The 24,315-nt window shown below is 32.5% G+C and overlaps 1 protein-coding gene across 2 annotated transcripts in view; it reads left to right on the forward strand.

The window, feature by feature from the left end:
* Positions 1-1,590: 1,590 nt before the first annotated feature.
* LOC129806049 (prolyl 4-hydroxylase subunit alpha-1-like) overlaps positions 1,591-24,315 on the forward strand; it is a 186,297-nt gene continuing 163,572 nt past the window's right edge. The window contains exons 1-6 of one of the 2 annotated variants that reach the window (XM_055854368.1): positions 1,591-1,992; positions 14,055-14,266; positions 18,623-18,774; positions 18,836-19,174; positions 23,309-23,478; positions 23,574-23,834. In XM_055854368.1, the coding sequence (XP_055710343.1) occupies positions 14,070-14,266; positions 18,623-18,774; positions 18,836-19,174; positions 23,309-23,478; positions 23,574-23,834 (1,119 nt within the window). In that variant the 5' untranslated portion in view covers positions 1,591-1,992; positions 14,055-14,069. The remainder of the gene's footprint in view (positions 1,993-14,054; positions 14,267-18,622; positions 18,775-18,835; positions 19,175-23,308; positions 23,479-23,573; positions 23,835-24,315) is intronic. The other variant, XR_008752143.1, reaches the window with a different exon arrangement.

Raw genomic sequence — 24,315 nt, forward strand, 5'->3', positions numbered from 1 at the left:
TAAGGGCAGAATCACATTGACAGTAAAATGCTCACCGTATTTCGTCAATTTACGCATTTTCTTTGCAATTCTTACGCAAATTTTCGATTACCATATTACCTTATCTCATACTCGGTGGCACTAGGTGAAAATATTATAAAAAAATTGAAGAAATAAAACGAAAACTCGATAAAAGGTGAGCAAAAAAAGCTGTACGAGAAATTAATCGTATAGTTTTTCTTTGCTCGCCGTTTATCGAATTTTCGTTTTATTTCTTCAATTTTCTTATAATATTTTCACCTAGTGCCACCGAGTATGAGATAAGGTAATACGGTAATCGAGTATTTGAATAAGAATTGCAATGAAAATGCGTAAATTAACGATATACGGTGAAGATACGACGAGCTTTTTATTGTCAATGCGATTCTGCCCTAAATTTACTGGTTGAGCTTGTAAAGTCCCCAATAGTTCATCAGGGCCCAAATAAACTTAGGGCCTCGACAGATCTGAGGGTTAGCCGAAAGACGGCTTAGCGTAATTATATTCGAAATAATGGTCCAAGTACATTTACATTATTTTCCATGAAAAATTAAATCGTCTATCTCCCGGCTTAAGTCGTAAGTCTGTCAAGGACATTGGGCTGATCTTCGAAGTAATTTAGTAATTTAGGCAGTAATGGATTAGGTAAAGGAAATTTATGCAATGGCTCTTCAATCGATGATCTTAATTAAGTCCTCAATAGGGTGGAGTCATCACTTATGGACAGCATACAAAAATTTAAAATTCTTACCCGAAACATATTTCGAAAAATCATAAAATTTGGTAATCACATAAACCAAAAAAATTATTATTTTTCAAAACCTGTTTTAGGTGAAATTTAAGATTTTTGTAAGCTGTCCATAAGTGATGACTCCACTCAATATGATAGTTTTTGGGATAAATTTTACAGGAGTTTACTTGGGGCCCTTGGGCCCTTATAATGAGATTGAATCAGTCAAGTAAATGGTTTAATGAAATTCGATCAAAACAATTATAAATGGTTTTACTAGTGCGCTAATACGCTTCTTCCTAAAAAAAAAAGGTAATCTTCCTGGAAGTAGCGATGATAAATTTCCAAATTATATTTTCAAAATATTTTAAGTATTATCTTTGAAAGTAGTGGCGTCTATCCAACAAGTCTCAAGGTTATTGTGTCATTTGTGACAGCATTTAGTTATCAAATGTCATTAAGTAACACTCATATAAGTTTAAGTTCATAATATATCTTTTTTTAATAAAAACACCACTATACGGATACACTGAAAACTATTTTTGATTATAATTTATAAAACATGCAAATAAGTTCGTTAATTTGAATATTGAATGTCTGTGAAGCAATTTCAGATAAACATATGCTTTGTATGCATGACACGTTCTTTTTTACAACTTCCGAGCTGAGAAGCATATGCTTGATACAAACACTTTTGGACCACCGCATTTTCCACACAAACCACTTACTCATCGACTTTTATGAATCAGCTTTGAATGGGAATAAGAATGGGTGGAAAGGAGAAGGTTATAAGCTGTTGAAAATATGTAGTTGATCGCTTCATCTTGCCGACTCGGTTCTTCAGAGTCTGCGTAGGGTAAATAGAGTCTGTACACTCTATTCATTCAATCAAGCGACTCGTCGAGAGTGCAAGGAATTCATTTCGGAAGAAGATTTTTGTGTTAAGAAAACAGGAAATTTAATTGAAATATTCCCATTTTTCTCCCTTCAAGCAATAAAAATTTTGCAGCAGAAACTGCAGAATATCAATAGTGAGTGGTGATGGTGAAAAATTCTGCAAGTTCAAAGGCGGAAAAGTGATAATTGAACGTTATGAAATGACCAGCACCAAGTGATTGGAATGAGGAGGAGAATTTTCAAGTGAATCTTCTGTGATAAAGCAAAAGTGTGTGAATTTATTTTTAAAATCAACATCCAATAGGAATCTCCAAGCTCAATAATCCTGGATACGTGAATAACTCAGCGTAAGTTGAAATTCTATCCAAATGACAATTGACCGGTTGTTCTCCTAGTTATTCCCGGACAAATGTGTTGAATGCGCAAAAGAATTCCCTTCTGCGTCAATTGTAATTATAAGTCGTTCTCAGTAAAGTGCACTCGCAGATACACATGTTTCTTTTCATTTTTATCACATGAAATATGACTCTTAAAAGCCGCGGGAATTGGACGAGTAATAGATATGGGAATCGCTTTTCTTTTCATTTCTATAAAAAACAAAACCAACTCTCAATTGAAATGATCTTTGACTTCCCACATCCAAAATAATCAGACAAATGTTGTCCATGAATTAGAAATAGTGGACGAATGCTGCCGGGAAAATATCAACAGTGTTTAAGCGATAAAACATTTGCCTTCATAGAAAAAATAGAGAAATGTGCCGGGATTTTTTCCTATTCAAGGGGCAATTCATTACCAAAAGATAGGGAGTCCTTAAAGATCCGGATAAGTTTTGGAACAAAAAATAGTATTCATTTAGAGAACGAAATTGTATAGAGCGTTTTTATGTCGACCGAGAACTACTTTTTTATTTAAAAAAATCATAGGGGTTTAAAAAATTAAAAAACAAATGTTCTAGGGTGGATGGAACACCTATTGCCACTTTAAGAACTTGTGTCAGACCAGGGTATCAGACCTATTGCATTCTTCTTTGTATCATTTGGGTTATTAAATATTACAATCGCTTTTTATAGGAATAGGTATATGTATATACAGAAAAAACCTCATATTGGTTACGTTTTATTAGATACTTTGAGATAGAATGTTCATATTTTGGGAATTTTTTGAAAAGAAAAAAAAAAATCTATTATGAGAGTGCGGGAACCCTGTCAAACACACGTCTTAACGGTCACTGATTTTAAATTTTGTACATTAATTCATTACAAAGTGTATTGATTTAGATATAGTAACTATCCAAGAACACAAATTGGCAACTAGAATTCAAATCAGGAAAGAGTCGAATTTTCCGTCCGCCATTTTGAGCAATCATTTTGCATTACTTTCCGCGAAGCGAGAAAAGAATAACAAAATTTATTTTCATCTTTGTTGGACTATTTTTCCCAAGTAATTGAAGAATTAAAGTTACTAAAAATCCATTCCCGACAGCAATTCGGATAAAAATTGCCCAGGAATAAATGATCTAAAATCACTTAGTTTGCGTATAATGTATAATACCATGGTAAGGAATGGGTTAAGTAAATTTCAACATTTTGAGAAAAGTGTTAATAGGGGTTCCGTGTCCAAAAGGAATGTTGCTTCGACCCCAAAACAAAATCGTTATAGAAATTGTGAAAGTTTTTACGATATCGTAAAATTGGTGGCACCCAAAATCCTGAACATACATTTTCGGGATACATTTCCAAAAGTCGAAATCCTGGAAACCAAAATTTCGAAAGGTAAAAATCCTGAAAGACTTGAAATCGCATGGTTTATCCAACAAAAACAGAAAATTTCGCAATTCCGTTCTCAAAAACAGAACGCAGAAAGAACTATGGCACTCTTTCCAATTAGGGATTTTGGCCTTTTTGCGATTTTAGCGTTAGGGTTTTGGCTTTCGAGATTTTGGCTCTCTATATTTTGACCCGGAACCCTTCACTAATACCACTAAAATCACGAAAATCATTAACTTTTTGAAGTTCATGCTAGCAAAACGAAACTTTCCGTTTTTTTTTGTGACGCAAATCGAACACTGAGAGAGATAGTGACTTTGGATTTTTAGGAAAAATTCTGCAATAACCGATATTTTTATTTCCTAAAAGGTTTTTTTTTTGTTAATTTCGAAAGCCTTTGCAATGAATTTTTCAATTTTTAAAATACTTTTTGGGAAGCAAATATATTTGTTTTTAATTTTAATTGGGAAAATTCGGTCACTTTGGGTTGTAAACGATAAAAAGACATGGATTGACCTTACTGCTTTTCACTCCTTAAGGAAAGGAAGGCGTGAAAAGCAGTAAGGTCAATCCGTGTCTTTTTATCGTTTTTAATTTTAAATCAATGACCTTCCAAATGTGGATTTTCAAGGTTAATATTTAAATTGTATGGGGTTCCAGGTTTGAATCCTGGACTAGTTGTTGATTTAAAAAATTGATTTAATGACATCAAAAAAGATTTTGATAAAATTTTACGAATATTAAAATAATTTTTAAGGTAAAATATCATATTTTCAAGTTAAATTAGTCAGTATAAAGAATTATTTAGCTTATTTCGAAATTTATTTCAACGATTTTTTTCATTTTCGGATATATTTCTCGTGTAGTTCGGATAAAAATTCGTCCATATTTAATTGATTTTTTGTTACGTTCAGAATAACATCACTCTAAAAGGTTTATTTCTCAACCGATTTGATCAAAATTGAATTTGTTTGAAAGGTATTCAATTTCCAACACGATTGCATCGATCACAAGAAGTATAAATGGGTGTAAAGTATCAGTAGTTGATTTACTTTTCTTGAATACTTCTTTTATTTATTTTTTAAACCTCACCCGTAGAATTTATTTAGTTGGAATTCCAATGAAATCAATTTATTTAACGTGCATGTACTATAAATATTTAGTTAGAAGCCTCCGGATGGTGGACATTTGAAACGGAACAGCAAAATTTATGAAGTGGAAATAACACAGAGTCTCGAGAAAAGTAAAACTTGTCTGGAGATGGCCGATTAGCACAATATTCTTGTTTTGTGGCTTATGTAATTAATTGAATTGAATTCACACACTTGAAGTGATATATGGAATCTGTTTTGTCAATATGGTCCCCTCATAAGAAAGTCCCATCTTGATTTTTTTTCTCTCTCGATATTTCCTGTTGAGTTGTTCCACAAAAGGAAAAGTACAAAAAACACTGCAAGATGGGTTATTTCTTTAGAAATAATACCGCAAAAGTGGCAATTACTTTAATTTATGCATCGATTGCTATTAGTGTCGTTGGAGAAAATTGATGATCGCTCAATGTTCTGTACCTTTTATAGCTGGGAACATCACAGTGTTGATAGAAGATCTTTGCGTGAATATAATAGCGAAAAAATGATTAAAGTATTACATACTTCCTCTTCTATCATTTTTATCGCACATATTTTTTCAATTCAATCGTACACCATTTTTGGGTCACGTAGTCCAGAGAGTAAGGAATATCTTATGCTTTTGAGATTATGTGTAAGTTCAAAATTAACGCGTTATACATATATATTTTTATATTCATCTTCACTGCTAGCTTCATTATATCTCATGAGCTATATATGCGATGTTGAATGTTATGATTATCACAGAGCAGTGCTCTGAGCTCTGCTTTTAGTCTAGAATTTTCCGCACATTCACTCAAAACAGTGCTCGTCCGTCTGAGGGAGCACGTCAATTTCATTACCACATGCCTTTGCCTCTGATGGAAGTAAATTGCTACGTACATCTATGAAATGGAAATGCATTAAATTACAATGGAAAGACGTTAACATAACAAAACGATATATAGCAAAAAATATACCTCGTAGTTCCAGTGAAATACTTGAGAGGAAATCGCAGAGATAAGACAATAAGATGCGAAATACTATGTGCATGTTCTGAACTGACACAAGATCATACAAATCAGTCCTTGATCATCAAAATGTTATTCAATCCCATTGAAAGTGAATCTTTGTTCTCTATCGTGGAAAATTCATGATGCTTCTCCGACGTCTTATGTAAAAATTATTTCATGGAAGCATTCTTATCTTGTTTTATTTCTTTTGGGTAAAAAAAAGCATCTTACTAATCGTGTGCTTCATAAAAATGAAATAATTTCTGGTATTTATCACGTTTATTTTGCAACATACATTTTATTTAAAATTTAAATATATTTTTAATATAAATTATGCGATTATGCAAAACATTCATTTATTCTAAATAATTTCGGTAGTGCTTTTATCAAAAAACTATCATAGATAATTGTGGGAAAATTCCCTGTGATTTTTGTAGAAAAATATTTATCATAAAAAGTTATTTTAATATCTTTTAACTCACAAAGCTTCCAGAGAGCTCGAGTACACTCATAACTTTTTTCTATTTTGTATTTTAAACTCTTTTTCATCTGAATTAAAGACATTATACTATTTTAAAGATTGGACTCATAAGTAGCAAAAAGCCTTTTATAGCTAAAATTTAATTGCTTCTATTTCTTGTATTTTCTTGTACTTAATTACTCAGTAAATTTATATATTGATTTTGAAAGAATTCCATATAACAAAAACATATTGAGGGTTTCAATTTCTTTGATATGCTAAAAAACTGTACAAGGAAAGGTCATCGTGCTTAAGAGAGTTTATAGAGGACTCAATACAATTTGACTTTAAATAAAGAATGTCAGTTTAAAAGCGGAATGACATCTCTATGGAATATTGATTTCTGGAAGGAGGGGTCATCAAAATACCCAAAAACCAATATCTCATACAGTTTGATCTCTAATCTGGTGAAAAATGATTTTGGATTATATGTCTATATTGCTCTTATTTTGAGTTCGTTCAATAAAATTCAAAAATGATTGGCTAAATTACTAATATTGGGGGAAGTGGGGCAACTTTGAAAGTGGGGCATCTTTGAAATTAGGATTTTTTACCTATTTTTAAATAAAAATTGAGCCTAATCGTGCTATAATTTAGGTGGACAAATACATTAAGAAGCTAAATTACATTATGATATGGCTCAGTTTCACTTAAAAATAGGAGAAAAATCCCAATTTCAAAGGTGCCCCACTTCCCCCTAAAGACAGAGACTTTTAGAAAAGTTCTTTGGAAATTTGAAAATTTTATTTAGAAATCCTAAACGAGTTTCAGACTTGTTGCAGGTTTAGCACAGTTCCTAGAGATCTGAAAATCTAATAAAAAACAATAATTTTTATTATTTTTTTAATACAATGTAATTATTTGTAAGTCGAAAATTTCACCAAAAATCTTGCCTATAATATTAATCCATATGGCTGCATCTAGGTCCTTTTAAAAATAACGAATTTCTTAAAAAAAAATTATACTCAAATGGAAGTAGGTAAAGCGATTTTCAGACTAGAGGCTTAGGGCCTCGATAGACCTGAGGATTAGCCGAGAGACGGCTTAGCGTAATTATATTCGAAATAATGATTAAACTACATTTCCATAATTTTACACTAAGTCGTCTCTCGGCTTAAGTCGTAAGTGTGTCTAGGCCATTAGTCCACTTCCCAAAGGTCACAAAATCTTAAATAGCGAGCAATTTTATTCCTTTTTGATAGCTTAATAGGTCATTTATCTTTAATAATCCAATCCTCGGGTAGATTTTTCCAAAAAATCGTGAATAATAAGAAATTAGAGCAGCTAAGCCATATGGTTAAGCCTTAGGTCTGCAGCTCGTATAAAGGAAACATTTATTTGGTCGTCTGAACTTCCAGAAAAGGAGTCACCGAAGATTGGAAAGCAATATCTCTTACCGTTTAGATTCTAGGTCGATAATAGGCAGTCGGAAAAACGGGCAAATATTGCGATTTTATTTTTCTAAAAACTTAAAAAAAAATCAAAATTTTGGAAAATTATGATTAGAAATCAAGAAATCTAGTATGGCAAAATTTACCATCCTTCATACATAAATTTTAATAGCCGGATAGTAAAAAGTCACCCAGCAAACGGGATATTAGGTCGGACAGTCAAGAATTGTAGAATACGTGCTCGTCATTAGAATTTACTGTCTCATGGATTTCATGGATAGTAAATTCTAATAGCTGTGCAGTAAATTCTACTACCTATTTAGATTTAATCTCAAATCTCTCCTAGATTCTAATATCCGGTTAGTAGGTTTTCCTAGCCGGATATTAACACTAAAAACCAAGACCGGTAAAATTAGCCGGTTTTAAACTTTTTAAAATTAACACATATTTAAACGGTGCAATGTCGCTATCAAACTTTATGAATTTCTTAAAATATGCATACAATATTTTTTTAAATGTTTGAATTATAAGTTTTTCCTCTTTTCCAAGAAATATTTGTTGAGTATCCTACTTACCGCGGTCTGTTATTTCGCCGAGCGCGTTAAGCTGTCTACACATTATCAAAAAATTCTGTAAAAAATGACATTAAAAAAAGTTCTTTAAAAAAATCGCCTCCAGACTAGTAAAATTTTTTTTAAAAAATCTAGATTTTTTACAGAAATTTGTATAGTGTGTAGGCGATTTTGTAAAAAAACGACCCATTTTTTTAAAAAATCAAGGTTTTTTCTTTAAAAAAATTCTTTTAAAAAAATGCCTCTACACACTGGGACAATTTTTTACAAAATAGTTTTTTAAAGAATTTTTTAAAAAATCACAGCAACTCGAGACATTTTTTCATGAAAATTTGTCATTTGAGTGGTGGAAAAAGTGTGAAAAGTATTTGTTGGAATTCCCTGGGATAGTTGTTAGTGAATGTTCGTGGAAAATTTTCCAAAATTGCGAAAGTGCAGTGTTTTTCTACAGAAGTTGTTCCCAGTGGAATCAAAGCCAGCTGTGGGGGAACATTTTCGCTGATTTTTCTTTTGAAGTTTCCAAAAGTTGTGATGTCTGTGTATTCTTGAAGATTGTTATGGTACAGTAACCTCGTGCACCAAATTAAAACATGAATGGAAAGAAGGAAATTGAAGAATTTTGGAACATGAACCTGGTAAATCAATCAAGACAATAGACCTATTCAGAGCCACTGAGGAGATCCTAGTACATACAAGAGTCATCCGTAGTTACCACAGCCCATCATGAAGCCCCAGAACCACCTCCCATCATTCCTCCTTTTCAACCACGATGGAAATGTTCCCATCCGGAAGCACAAGGATGAGATGGCTACAAACTTTTGCTTCCTCCATGGGGCTCCTGCTTGGACAGTAGTGGATAGAGGGAGAAGGCTTTAATGTACACCGGACAACCAATAAAAGATTTCGGATTGGAAACCAAGATATGAGAATTTATTTTTCATAAAATTTATCATAATTATCACTAGTGTCCGGAATCAAATCAGTGTCATCCAGTATCCGGAATCAAATTTGTAGAGTTGCACTGGATCAATTTTTGCAGGAATTTTGGTGAAGCACTTTCTAATTATTCCTCAAAGTCCTTCCCCTCATCCACTATCATGCTCTTCCAATTGTAGTCCTGAATTTTTTGCAGGAATAGCTTTGTAATAAAATCAGCGAGTTTTTTTTAGCACATTCATAGTATTTACGTCAATGTTCTTGGTTACAAATACTCCTGTTCATCCAAACGTATCCACAAGTTTTCCTGAAGTCCTGAAGCTTTTCCAGAAAGAGCTGCTGATCAATGGAATCTAGGATCTTTTGAGCTGCACACCTTCTTCTCCACTCTACCCATTGTTCCTGGTAACAAATTTGTCCTTCCGAGTAATTTCTGCGGTTCTTCTGATGAGCATGTTTTGGTTTCCAGATTATCGCAAAGAAAAACAATTTCTGTACATAAATAACTGCGATAATCACACAAAATTTTTAGGGAAAAACAACATTTTGAGGTTATGTTCACACACTCCGGAATATTGATTCCACTGGGAACAACTTCTGTAGAAAAACACTGCACTTTTGCAATTTTGGAAAATTTTCCACGAACATTCACTAACAACTATCCCAGGGAATTCCAACAAACACTTTTCACACTTTTTCCACCACTCAAATGACAAATTTTCATGAAAAATAATCCCAAGCGAAATGCTGAGAGTAATCTGTCAGAAATTTTTTACAAAAATTAAGTCTAGTGTGGAGGCATTTTTTTTAAAAAAATTTTTTAAAAAACAGTTTTTTTAAAAAAATTTTTTAAAAATTTTTTTAAAGAATTTTTTTAAAAAATGCTCATAATGTGTAGACAGCTTTAGAGAAAACGACTAAAAACGGTCGGTAGGATTAGTATTCAAATGCATAACTCTGGAATTCTTTTTCTATTTTTTTTTTCTAATTTGTGACCATTGTTTGGGGGCTTGATGCCTTTTCTGTTTGATATTCCTGGTTGATGTAATGCTTGAGCATGTTTTTCCAATATTGGCGGATACGCTGAGATTTTGGGCATAGGCACGGGGCCTTTATGATGTGGTCGTGCATCTTATTGTGCCATGAAAATTCTATTGACTTGGATAGTGATTTCAACCCTAGGATGATTAACTAACGGATGGAGCATTTTAATTCAGAAATGGTATATTTTTCTTAAATTCTTTATAATTTTTAAGTCTTAGATCACACAAAAATAAATATAACACGAAATGGTAGGCACATGTACAGAAAATATATTTTTATTGAATTTAAAATGTTACCAGTGTTACAAATAGAAAATTTGTCAGAAAAATTCAAAAATTGCGAATTTTATGTTTTTTCATATAGGTTTTTGGAGCTGTTATCCTCATGCAATCATTATAAATTTTGAGCCAATAACATAACATTAGATACTCTTTCATTTGGTAAAAGTTTTAAAATGATTGCATTGGGTTTTATACTAAAACTAAAAAATCACTTAAGAAAAAATGTACCATACTTTTGTACGGAAAATGTATGAGAATGCTCCGCCCTGTTTCAACCCAAATTACTATCCTCCGGTAAATTTTACCGTCTTCGAGTTAAATTCCAATATCCAATATCCGGCTAGTAAAATTTACTATCCGGATATTAAAATCTAGGAGAAACTTGAGGTTATATCTAAGGAAGGATAGTAGAATTTAACATCGGACAATTAGAACGTAATATCTGTAGGATAGTAAATTCTAAATTTCAAGACAGTATAAATACTAAAGGAGTAGAATTTAGAGACAGGATTTGTGGAAAATGCTATCAAATTTTTCCTTGATGATGAATAATTTTCAAAATCGTAAATTTAAAAATCTTGAATGGTCAAAATTCGAATTATGAATTTATAATACGATGAAATACGATTACGATTGACCTAACGCCAAAAACGAAAAGAAATAATGGGAACTGATTTGAAAAAATATCAAAAACTGCCTTGTGTGCTACTTGTATGTATAATTGGGTCCCGGTCAAAATTCTGAAGCCAAAATCCCGAAAGCCAAAATCCCGAATTCTTAAAAGTGTCACAGCTACTCCCACGATTGTACCCGCGCTTGCTGGAGGCAAAGGAAAATCTTCTGTATCTTAGGAAATTATTCTAAACATTTTCCTCCAAATAATTTCATCCCTTTCAGGATTTTTGAAAATTCGGGATTTTGGCTTTCGGGATTTTGGCGTTCAGGATTTTGGCTTTCGGGATTTTGTCTTTCGGGATTTTGACTTTCGGGATTTTGGCTTTCGGGATTTTGGCCTTTTCAGGATTTTGGCCCATTCGCGCGGGATTTTGGCTGCCACCGGTTGAATAATTTAGCATAATACAGAAAACTTCCCCTTGCTACCAAGAAACGCGGGTTCACTCGTAGGACTAGCTAAACACCGAATTCTTAGACAGTGACTTCTAGATTTTGGCGTTCAAGGATTTTGGTTTTCAAAATTTTGACTTTTAGATATTCTGGCTCTCGAGATTTTGGCGTTGGGGACTTTGACCTAACGCCAAAAACGAAAAGAAATAATGGGAACTAATTTGAAAAAATATCAAAAACTTCCTTGTGTGCTACTTGTATGTATAATTGGGCCCGGTCAAAATTCTGAAGCCAAAATCCCGAAAGCCAAAATCCCGAATTCTTAAAAGTGTCACAGCTACTCCCACGATTGTACCCGCGCTTGCTGGAGGCAAAGGAAAATCTTCTGTGTCTTAGGAAATTATTTTAAACATTTTCCTCCAAATAATTTCATCCCTTTCAGGATTTTTGAAAATTCGGGATTTTGGCTTTCGGGATTTTGGCGTTCAGGATTTTGGCTTTCGGGATTTTGTCTTTCGGGATTTTGACTTTCGGGATTTTGGCTTTCGGGATTTTGGCCTTTTCAGGATTTTGGCCCATTCGCGCGGGATTTTGGCTGCCACCGGTTGAATAATTTAGCATAATACAGAAAATTTCCCCTTGCTACCAAGAAACGCGGGTTCACTCGTAGGACTAGCTAAACACCGAATTCTTAGACAGTGACTTCTAGATTTTGGCGTTCAAGGATTTTGGTTTTCGAAATTTTGACTTTTAGATATTCTGGCTCTCGAGATTTTGGCGTTGGGGACTTTGACCTAACGCCAAAAACGAAAAGAAATAATGGGAACTGATTTGAAAAAAATAGCAAAAACAGCCTTGTGCTACTTGTACATTTTTATTAATTTTTTAAATTTATTAATTAATAATTAATTAATTAATTAATTTATTAAAATTTTATGACTTCAATTTCTCACCAATTATAGAGTTTAAAATCAGGAACAACGTATTTCTTGGAGTATACCTATATGCTAAACGATAATTTATAAATAATGCATTGCTGCATAGTCGTTTGTAACAAATGCAGATTTAAAAGAAATTACTGATGTACCTGACGATATTTTGAGGGAAAGCAGAAGGTTCGCGTAAAAATTAAGATCGAACAATAGGGGCCTTTTAAGGCATTGAAATTCTATCCAACACCGCTTGGCTTCTAAACCTTGTAAGAAATGGGAAAAAGAACAAAATAAGAATTATAACGATTATTTTTCACTAATGTCCGAATATTATTTTCAAAAAAAAAAGTTTTGTGATAGTTGTATTACACCATAGAACATCTCCTGTTTAAAACTTGAGTTAATAGCACATAAATGGAGCTCTAATTGGGAATTTTCCGATTATTTTTCGCGTCTTCATTTCTAGGAACTTTAAAAATTGGACGTTTAAAACATGTTTTTTGTGCGAAACAGTTAGACATTGAAGAGACATTGGTCTCTTGATGTAAGAATCCCCCAAAAAAATACTGAATAAACATTAGCGTATTTTAGCAAATAGTGATTTCATCATTGTATTTAAGTGCCATACAATGTTGCACTGCAGTATAGAGGTGTAGAAAAAGTCTTCTTTCGACACCAATTAAAATTTCCATTCTTCAGCTTCTCAATGAGAGATTCTGGTGATTGTGCCCGATTAAAGTGATGAGGGAATGCGAAATCAGTGGGTATGTCAGAAAATTGGCATTTATCTTCCTTTTACCTCTTTGGCACAAACTCTTTCGTGAGTATCATCATGCCCGAAAACTGCGCTCAACAGCTGCCTTCCAACTGAGTCTCTCAACAATGGAAAGGGTCTTGCAACAGAGATTCCAAAAAATGTTTCCAACGCAGCGAATGGTTTTCCTCTTTGGTCTTTTTTTTTGGACTTTTGCAATATTGCTGGGAGGAAAATGATTTGGACAGTTTACTTCGCACAAATAAATTTCATCTAGAATTTGGTAATCGCCACTCGCCAAAAGTCTACATACAAAAAAAAAAGAATCATCATATGCATTGTTACATTGTTCCTGGCGAATAAATTGGGCGGAAATATGCACCAGCTCTCTTTTTACATAGACGAGCCTTACAATTGAAATTTGCATTAGATGATTACAAAGGGCCTTCCCCCTTTCAATGGGTGATTAGAATAAAAATCTAATTGAAACTTCAAGTAAATTCAATTAATTTTAACATTATTCACCATGGAAGTGTTTTTGTTGCCACTGATGCACGTAAAGTTTCAATTTCAATTATCGCAAAAGAGTTTGAAGTTAGAGGTATTACTTTGAGGTGTATGCTGCATGATGAGACGTGAAATTTACTTTCATCCCATGGCAGGCACATCACCAAGATTTATTGCCGTGCTTTGAAAACTTCCTGATTGTTAAGCAAATTCAAATTAGCATTAAGTTGGAAAAAAATAGAAATTCTCTCATTGAACAAAATCATTTAGCACAAAAAGTCTCTCGAACTCTTCAATAAATTTCTCATAAAATTCCTTTTTGCATTCTGTTAAAACTCTGACCAACTGGATATGACGTAAAAGTTATTTAAAGGCGGAAAGAGGTGTGACAATGCCTCGATAACCATCGAATATTGCACAGAAAAGTTATATTGAGAGTCACTGTGCGATGAACTGTGGCAATTGTGGTGATATTTCTCAACGTGACATAACTTATAGAAACGTGCTATTCCCTTTCAGATATCAATTGTTACAATGATGGTCTCACAGTTCACGAAATCTCTTCGCGGCACCATTATCGTCTTCTTGGTGCTGCTGATAAATGTCGCCCGTCCGGAAGTCTTTACAGCCCTTGTGGAGATGGAAGAACTGCTGGAGACGGAAGCTGTTCTCATAACGAACTTGGAGGAATACATTAGGGCCCAGGAGGAGAAGTTGCAGTTCCTGAAAAAGTAAGATCTATTGATAAGTACACTTCAAGGTATATTTAAATAAATTTGATTTAGTAAGGTCCTGAACGTTTAACATGAAAATTTATTTATTTGTTTTGATGGGGGGAGGGGGGTTACAAAAGGACTCAATATCGGTATTGACGATTAAATTAATAATTAAATTAAATTAAATTTTTAAATAATTAAATTAAATTATTAATTAATTTAAAAAATCAAATTGAATTTCGGAAAATTCATAATGGTTAGTTCTATAATTGTTTTTGAATAATAAAAAATTTCCCTCAAACGTGGAACAATGGTTTTATTAACAATTATTTCACAATTATTTTATTTTTTAACTTACAAAATAAATAAATGATTTAAAAGCAGAATATTTTTATAGGAAATTAGACGTTCTATAATTTTTCCAAAAGCCATTTTAATGTATTTTGAAAAGAAATAGGCTTTTCGATTCTTTTTCCAAAAGTTGTTACTTGGAAACTGTTTTTTTTTTGTGGAAATTCTATTGGTGCAAAAAATATTTCACATACAGTGGCGACAAGATAAATAGCACAGTTTCGGATACTGTAATATATGCTTTGTTTTTTTGAAAAATTATGCTTTTAAATGTTTTAAGTAATAATAATAAATGAACTTGTATAACAATACATTTTGAATATGAAGAAAAAATCTAAAAATTCTATCAAGAAATTTATTACGATCAAGAATTTCTTGAAATAGCACATATTAAGAGAAAAATATAAATGGCACACCGTATAAGAAATGATAGTTTTCGGCATTGAATAAATGAGCAGTAAAAAGTTAAAATTGATCAGTAACAAAAAAATTTTAAACAGTGATATTATCGTCCAAATTTTGGCAAAGGGAAAATAAGGGGCTTTTCACTCTATATGGAAATATTTTAAATGTTAAATATATAAATTAGGCCTATGTTTGTAAAGATTTAAGTTTTTTACCGACCATAATTAGATATTTTACTGCTCATTTTTAATTTTTTACTGCCCATTTAGAATTTTTTACTGATCGTTTGTTTTTTGCCATAGTTTTCGATTTCTACTGCAATTAGCAACTACGTATTAAATTTGGATTAATTGGTATTTAGTTAAGTAACTTTTTGAAAAAAATGAGCGCTTGACAACGAAGGATCATTAATGAAATCAGGATTTGACACTATTCTAATGTGATTGTATTTCATGTAATGTGGATATCTACTTAAAACTATTCCAAATTAGTCACATTCGATAGATTTATTTTGTGGTCAATCTATTCCTTTAAATTCGACAGGATTGAGCTCCTTAGACCCTCCTGACCATTCCAGAAGTTCAATTTTGTCCTGATTGAATCAGTTTTAAAAACTCTTGGCAGTGTGTTTGGGATCACTAGCTTGATTAAAAATTAAAAACCAAAAGCAAATTCTTTTCGATATTAAAGTACATGTCTTGTCCAAAGATATCCTTGTAAATAAATAGGTTTATGTTACCTAATATTTCATATACAGACCATACTCCACTTCGCAAAAAGTAACCCTATACTATAAAATTACCACCGCTAAGTTTTACGTTCTTAATTATGTATCAAGGACAAAATTCTTGACTTTTGGAACATCTAATATTTTGATATGTCATATCTTGTGATATTAAACAGGAATACATCTGTTCAAAGAATATTATTCCAGAATTGCAGGTCCTTCTGCATATGCTCTTTAACGAAAATCAAACAACAGGTATGGTTTCGTTTGAATACCAACTCTGTACGTCTGACAACGCTTCTAAACCGGGTATTTTTAGAAAATTGGCTTTCAGTAATGATGACTTCAGTTACTTTTTCAACTTTTGTTTAATTTATTCCTTTATTTTCGGAACGGCGGCAAATAAATTCAGTTTTATTATAAAAACAATGGCAGAATCTTCTTTAGAAATCGTTATTCTTTCTCGAAATTTTCGAGTTTTTGCATGATTTGTAAGTTTGATCATAAAACATTATTAAATTGATAGTTATCTTCCTTGAACAATATAATTTACAAAAAAAAAATTCTTAGTTATCCTAAACTCTTTTACGTAAAGCGTGTAAATCTGCACCAAAATGAAAATTTGTGGCATTAATGCCTATAAATGATCAAAAATACAGATATATAATGAGTTTTATAATAAAAGTAAATTTCAGGTAATATTTTTAGAGAAAATAAAAATGTGCTATTTAAATTGAACGCAGGAGTTATAACTAAACTCATAAAATGGCAAAAACACATGGTTCTAACAGATACAAATATTAAATAATTATCATTTTTATTTATAATAGGCATTATATTTTCAAAAAAATAAAGCATGATCAGGTATAAAGATTGATATTGTATCATAAAACATCAAAATAGGAAAATCGCTGAAGGCGTCCTATTTATCTTATCGCCACTATATATAAAATTATTTATAATATTTGATATCGTTTTATGCGGAGTTAGATAAAATCCCGAAAGCCAAAATCCTGAATGCCAAAATCCTGAAAGACAAAATCTCGAACGCCAAAATCCCGATAGCCAAAATCCCGCATGTTCAAAATCTTAAAAGGGATGAAGTTAGGGTAAGTGTGCCTAATTCCGGCCAGATTGCAATTCCGGCCACCTTTTTTGTTCCTCGAATTTCCATGATTTTTTAGTTTTTACATACTCTAGAGATTGTACAATGCAAAAGAATAACAAAAAATGTAGCTTTGACAAACGAGATGACGTGAAAAAGATATTGGAAGAATTCCCGAAGGGCAAGGAACTATGAGAATGAAGGTGGCCGAAATAGGGCACCAAAGCTATGTCTGCATTTTTATTCATTTTAAAATGTATTAAGAACGATTTTAAAGTAAATAAAGACGATTAACTGTCTACAAGGTTCTAAGCAACACTCCTAAAGTAGAAGGAATGAAAAAAATCAATTTCTATTAAAGATATTACATTTCAAACTTGAGACTTTGACGCTTGCATGCAACTATGCCGAAATTTGGCACACTTACCCTATATGGAGGATAATGTGTAGAATAATTTTCCAAGCATAGAAAAAGAAGTGAAAGTAGCTCTGACACTTGAGATTTCGAGATTTTGGCTTTCGGGCATTTTGACCGGGGACCCGTTTTATTAACAAAAAATAAAATGTTCAGTTGACAAATTTTAATAAGAAATTTATTCAAGTACAAGTTTGTATCAGAAATTTTTTCTTTATTTTCAAAAAAGTGTGCTTTTCCAGCAATTTTCCAAAGATTTTGGAAAGAAAAGTGTTTTGTTTTTGCTGATTTAGAAAAAGCAGAAAAGGCGACCTGGAGATGAAATTAACAGAGCAAATTACGGAAATATCATTCACTGGGGATTTTTGCAACATTTTACCCGTGTGGTTATATTTTTAATTACTAAAATTGGTAAATAATTTTCAAGAATTTTTACAATTTGCAACAAATCCTTGTTAACTGGATCCAATTATCTTAAACACACGCTAATGCAATTCTTATGTGAAATAAATTTGCCAAAATCAATATTTTTGAAAGATATATATTTTAAAATGAAGGCTCAAAATTGTAATATTCTTTTTATTTTTCATTTGCTTTACTTGAAGTCCTTAAAATTTTTTACTTTAGTAGGGCTATCTGTGATAAACATTTGAAACGCCTTTTTGTCTCTTGGGAAGATATCGAGTATCACGGACAATTATACTATTAAAAGTGAAATAATTTAATTTAATTTAACCATATGTCCTGTCCGGTGAACATTTCGTCTATATACGAAAATACCATTGAATCATTCCTAATAACGGTTTTTCAAGATTAAAAGTTAAATAGACACTAGAAAGCGCATTTATTAAGCGAGTGGTATCATATTTGGGTTCGTTGGAAAGGTCTTGGAATTTTCTATAAAACTAAATCGGTTCCAATCGGTTCTGAACCGGTAATGAACCGGTTCATAGCCGATAACTAATTTTTATCCGGAAATCAATTCTATTTAATTTTAAAACAATTTTGGAGGATCTTTTAAATGATTTATGAATCGGTTCAAATCGGTTGAGAATCGGTGATGCGAAAATACTTTTAAGGTATAGCATCTAAAATGTGCGAAGGCTGCCTACATTTCCCTATCCCAGAGAACATCAAGTACTGAAAGTTAGCCGTTTTTTTTAACTTAATATTACTAAATTCTATCAATATATAATAATTTCATTATTTTGTATTTGCTAAGATTTGATATTTGAATTTAAATTAAATTGAAATACCGTTTTAAAAACTGAGTCAAATTATTTAATGTAAAAATTATGACAAACTAGTTAAATGAGTTAAATCCGTTAAATTCCTTGAATATTAAAACACTTTCCCTTATCTCAACAGGAAAGCAGCAGAATACCAAAGTGAGCACAACGAAGCGGCTGCAGATATTGCCGGATATCTCACTAATCCGATAAATGCATTTCTGCTCACCAAGAGACTCACGACTGACTGGAAGGAGGTTGAGAATGTGATGCTATTTGATGTAGGATCAAGTAAGTTCGTCAACAATTGCAATTATGATAAATTTTTAATAATGTTTTTGCTTTTCCCTAGTCTACCTAGAGAATGTGACAAACTACAGGAATGTCCTCAAGTTCCCAACAGATGAGGATCTCAATGGAGCAGCTGTAGCCCTCATGAGACTTCAGGATACTTACAAATTGGACACGGCCAGTGTAGCTCGTGGAGAACTGAATGGGATTCAGTATGCAACGGAAATGTCCGTTGGTGATTGCTTTGAACTAGGTCGTCAATCCTACATCAATGGAGACTTCTATCACACGGTCCTGTGGATGCGGGAAGCCATGGATCGTCTGCTGAGGAGTGAAAACGGCACAACGACCACAAAGGCTGACATTTTGGAGTACTTGGCCTTCTCCACGTACAAACAAGGTGAGGCTCTTTAGGCAAAAAAGAATAAACTCTTTCACGATTTTGGCACTTTAAAATTATGCCCGATTGGATGACAATCGTGCAGACTTTTTGTGTTAAATTAAATGATGTGAGACATGTGAATGCCGTGATTGTCTCGCGAGGTGTAAAACGTGAGAGATTGCCTGAAAATTGCATTGCCGAAGTGACTTCTTCATATCGCACTTATGCAAGTTTAACGGCAAAACTTATTTTGAATTATTTGATAATGATGTAAACTGTTAAATCGTCTCAAAAAATATAATAAGATATTCATTTATTTATTTATTTGAAAGGTCTTGCCAAGGGTCTTGAAAGTCCGTAAAAAACACGACCCGGTTTCAAAAGATTATCAATTAGTAATGTACATTAATTTAATCGATTGTTATTTCGGTACGAAATTAAATTGTATTATTTCTGAAAGATATTGAAAAAAATTTGCGCTGATCTCTTAGTCAAAAACAGATTGTGAACAACAGGAGAATGATAACCAACCCATAAGTAGAGTTAAGTGTTGAGTTTCTATTAAAATCTATCGAGTTTATAGGGTAAATTAAGCTAATTCAAAACCTGCTCAAAATGGAAATTTTTCGCTACTCCAAATGGAAACATCATTGTTTTCACGATAAATACAGTACTAAATTATTATATTTATATATTTTCTATACATCAGTTTCATTATTTAGTTAACTTTGCTCCAAATAAAACGAAAATCCATTCATATTCACAAATTTTAATTTGTTAATGTCTCAGAAAAATTAAAAGTGTACCGTTTCACCATCGAATTTTTCATCGATCGACCATGTTTCCAATGAAAAACACAATGAGGTGATTGTTGTTTATTCGTTTTGTTTAACATTTAATGTCACATTTCTCGCTAATTTTAGTTAAATTAAGTGCTAATCTTTATTGTTAACGGCACGTGAAGTTTTGAAATGAAATAATTACCTATTTCGTGAATAAAAAGGGTTTTTCTGAAGTGTCTGCAAATGCTTCAATAGGAAACCCTGGAAATATGATTTTTTTGGAGAGATTTTCTTATTGTTTTAGATGGGAAAGGAAAAAAGTACAAATCCTACACTCAAGAGCAACTCAACAAGGTTTTAGAAGCCTTTCGTCGCGGTTTCACTTACACTGTTTGTCTCCAATTAGAAACTTTCTCTTGTCTCCATTTGGATTAATATGTTTCCAATAGAAGCATTTTACGCTCGCGTATTTTTCTTGCATTTAAGAAGTTTTCAAATTATATCGAAAGAATTTTCACTAAACAGTTATATTCTAGAAGAGTAAAGGAGCAAATTCATGTAATTCTCATCAGAAAAACTATATACTTATATGTGTTGAATCTTCTGTCAAGGTTAAAGCTTTTGGAAATGGTTTTGAATTAGGACATTTACCCTAGTTTAATTTTGAAGTTGTTTATCATTAGTCAGATCATCCCATAGGTACCACGAAAAGTTACCAAAGTGCAAAAAAATCAATAAATACTTCATCTTACCGTAATTGGACATTAAAGAAATGTACATTTTTGGACAATAAGATACATAAGGTATTCTTTTTAGGACTGTAAAAAACGTAAACTTAATCAATCAGTAATTACCTTTAACACTATGTGATCTTGCAGGATGTCCGGAAAATTCGTTAAGTCCGGTACATAAATTAGCAGTAGAATTTTATAAGTTCTAGTCGCTTTTTGTGTAACACTCTTATATCAATAGGACTTATTTGAGTTTATTGAACACTCTCTAGTGATGATCGCCAATCTGGAAAATTTTTCTTATCTTGAAATCCATTTCAATTTAACATGTTAGCGCATTATTCAAATTGGAAAAGTTAAAACTTCCTAAAGTAATTAAGTCATTTGTTAAAATAGATTTATAAAAAATGGAAATTTATTCTAAAATGTTAAATGTACAAGGTGCATCTGCTTTGTAGAAATCAATGGTTTGCAGTTGGGTAATTAGGTTTGAAGGTGTCTTGATAGCAATTAAGATTGTTCATGTTATATCAAAGAGAATTGATAGAAAAACATCTTTGGTTAAATATTAAGTACTTATTAAGCAATTAATAAGTACTTTATTTCAGGTAATGCTAATTTTAAGTAATTGTGGAAAAACTGACTGTTTACCAAATCCTTGTATGGAAAAAAATGAAACAGTATTAATCCGGATGAGGAGGACAATTCTCGGAATATCGTAGCGAATTAATCAGGAAAAATCGAAACACAGAAAACAGGTTTTTTCTCTTGTCAGCTTTCTGCTAAGGGGAGGTGAGGCTATATTGAGCTGGGGCTACATTAAATACGCTAAGGTGAAATGTGGAAAGGGAGACACTTCAATTTTAAATGCATTTTTAAGCCGAATAAATATTTATTATTTTCATTTTCTTTGCATTATGAGATTGATTGTGAAATATTCTAACAGAATCTTAACTGTTTTTATTAGAATTTTCAACCAATGAATTAGAATATTCAATCAAATTAGAAAACAACACATTTTGAAAAGATGGACAAAATTTTGGAAAGTGGGACAAAAACTTTTGGAAAGATGGACATAGTGATATTAATGACAAAATATTATTCGAAATATGTAGAAAATCAATAGTTGGGAGTTTTCTACGTATACTTGCATATTGGATAGTTATGCTAATCCCTGATTTATATCCGGGTAACACTTAAGGAATCCTAATTACCAAGAACTTCCTGGACGTCCAACCAAAAAGAGGTTCTGTAAATTTCACAGACGCCTCGCGCTGTCCAACAATTTTTCTAGTCTTTAAAGCGGATGAAACTTTTTATAACATTTCAATTCTTAATCCGGCCAGGTCCTTTTCCACTTCCTTTGGGAGCTCTGTAAAGGCTCCTCTTTGTTTTTCTCAAGGCGTTTTTGCGATTTTTAATAACCACTTTGTCAGAAAAAGTGGTCTTCGGAATCTGGAAGTCTTGGCAGCCTTTCTCCAGGAGATTTTCTCCTTATCAGCTACTAACTGCTGTTGCAACTATTTTCCCGGGTACTTAAGGATCCTTCTTTTCATTGTTGACATGATTTCACTGCACAAAACCACCAAATTCATTCACAAAATCAACTTGTCCAAGATTTCACAAAACTTGTTTTGAATGCAACACGAAATTAAATCACTTTTCTCTCCTTTTTGACTTTAATATTTCACAAATTATACCGAAAAATCAAACAAAGCACTTTGATATTTTTCTAGCAACCTCCATAAGAAACAGAGAAAATGACAACTACAGTCGAATTCCTCAAATTTGAACTCCTCAAATTTGAACGACAGTTGAGTTCAAAATGTAAAATTTGAGGTTATGTGAAGAAAGTTCTGCGTGGAGTGCCATTTTTCTCTGGTATTTCCTCAATAGTATCGTTTTATATTAACTTCCGCAACAAATTTCATTTATTTCACAATAAATTACATTGATATATTCTCTAAAGTTGTTTATCTTAATTTACGGAAAGTGCATTTCACATGAATTCCGTTACATTTTTGAAAATATCGTTCAAATTTGAGGAGTGAGAAATGTCATCTATACCCTCCAAATGTTCAAATTTGAGGAACTCTACTGTACCGTCTGAAGGTTATGAATATCACGCATGTAATACACTTTTTAAATTCTTCTTACAAGTCATCCTTTGATTGTTTAATAAAGACTTTTGCATTTTTAACTTCTCAAATAATCACAAAATTAGGTTTAATATTATTTTTATCGACAATTGAAATATTTAATTGATTTATTATCAAGTTTTTAGGGAGATGTCTCACATTCCACACTGCTTGGTCCCACTTTCCAAACTGTCTTGCTTTCCACTCTTTACCCTATTTCTTGTGTATTCTTAATTGAAGCTGGATTCTAACTTAATGTAATTTAGATAGATAAAACAATTAAGGATCTAAATTAAGTTATAACTAGGTTCAACTTTCTATAGAAATATGCGAAAAAATAGCGTTTAGCACCAGCTCAATGTAGCCCTACCTTCCGCTACTATATGTCATATAAAGCTAAAAAAAATTTCTTTCCGGATTTGTAAAAAAAAAAAATTGGAAGATCGAAGAAAATGAAGCAGTGCCATTACATTTCCTCAAGTGCGATGTCTTTTTCAACAGGTAACGTTGACTCAGCCCTCACTATGACGAATGAATTGCTGGAGCTGAAACCAGACCACGAGAGGGCAATTGGCAATAAGCAGTACTATGAGAAGGAGCTGGCATTGCAGAAAATGGATCGCAAACTTCGTGGTGATGATGGTTCTAAAGATCTCGACATGGATTTTGAGGTAAGTACAAAACGGAATGAAGCTCAATGCCGAAGAAAATTGCCCCAAATGAGTGGTTTTGCATTAAATTTCCGTGACATTTTGCCTTCAAATAGCAAGTTCGCAGTGTAAGTGATCCGTCGAAATTTGATCTTCCGGAGAGGCGGCTCTATGAAATGCTCTGCCGGGGTGATATTAAACCATCACCTTTGGAATTGGCACCATTGAGGTGTCGCTATGCAACGAATAACAGTCCTTTCCTGAAAATTGCTCCACTGAAATTGGAGGAAGCCAGTCTGACGCCCTACATCGTCATTTACCATGATGTCATGTCTGATGAGGAAATTGAAGTTGTGAAGAAGCTGTCTAAACCGAGGGTGAGTCTTCATCCAGTTTACTTTGCATGGTCACCGACTAAAAAAAAGGCCATTAACACTTATTCATAAGTCCCTTCTCTATAGAATCATCTCATACTTTGATCTCTGATTTCATCGTATTTCACGCGAGAAAATTAACTTTCAGTACAACTTCTCTATAATCCTCAAGTATATTCAACTTCTCTTTCTACAATCTAATTGAAAAGTTATTCCACGAAACATCTGCAGCTTAAATTTAAATTTCTTATCATCTTGTTTTCCATGTTCATGCTCTAACAGTCAAAGTTTAAAACTTTTTGCATTCAAACGCAATCTTCAATATTTGTTATTTAAGTTGGTTATCCATGCCTCTTTTTCTTGGTCTTTTTTTTTGGGGCACTACTGGAGTTATTTATTTTAAAACTTCCGCAAAAGTTATTCATCCATTTTCTTCAACATTTCTGGTGATTCACAAAAGAGAACCTTCCAATTTGCTAAACCA

The sequence above is a fragment of the Phlebotomus papatasi genome, chromosome 1 (assembly GCF_024763615.1).
Source record: "Phlebotomus papatasi isolate M1 chromosome 1, Ppap_2.1, whole genome shotgun sequence".
Classification (NCBI taxonomy): Eukaryota; Metazoa; Arthropoda; class Insecta; order Diptera; family Psychodidae; genus Phlebotomus; species Phlebotomus papatasi.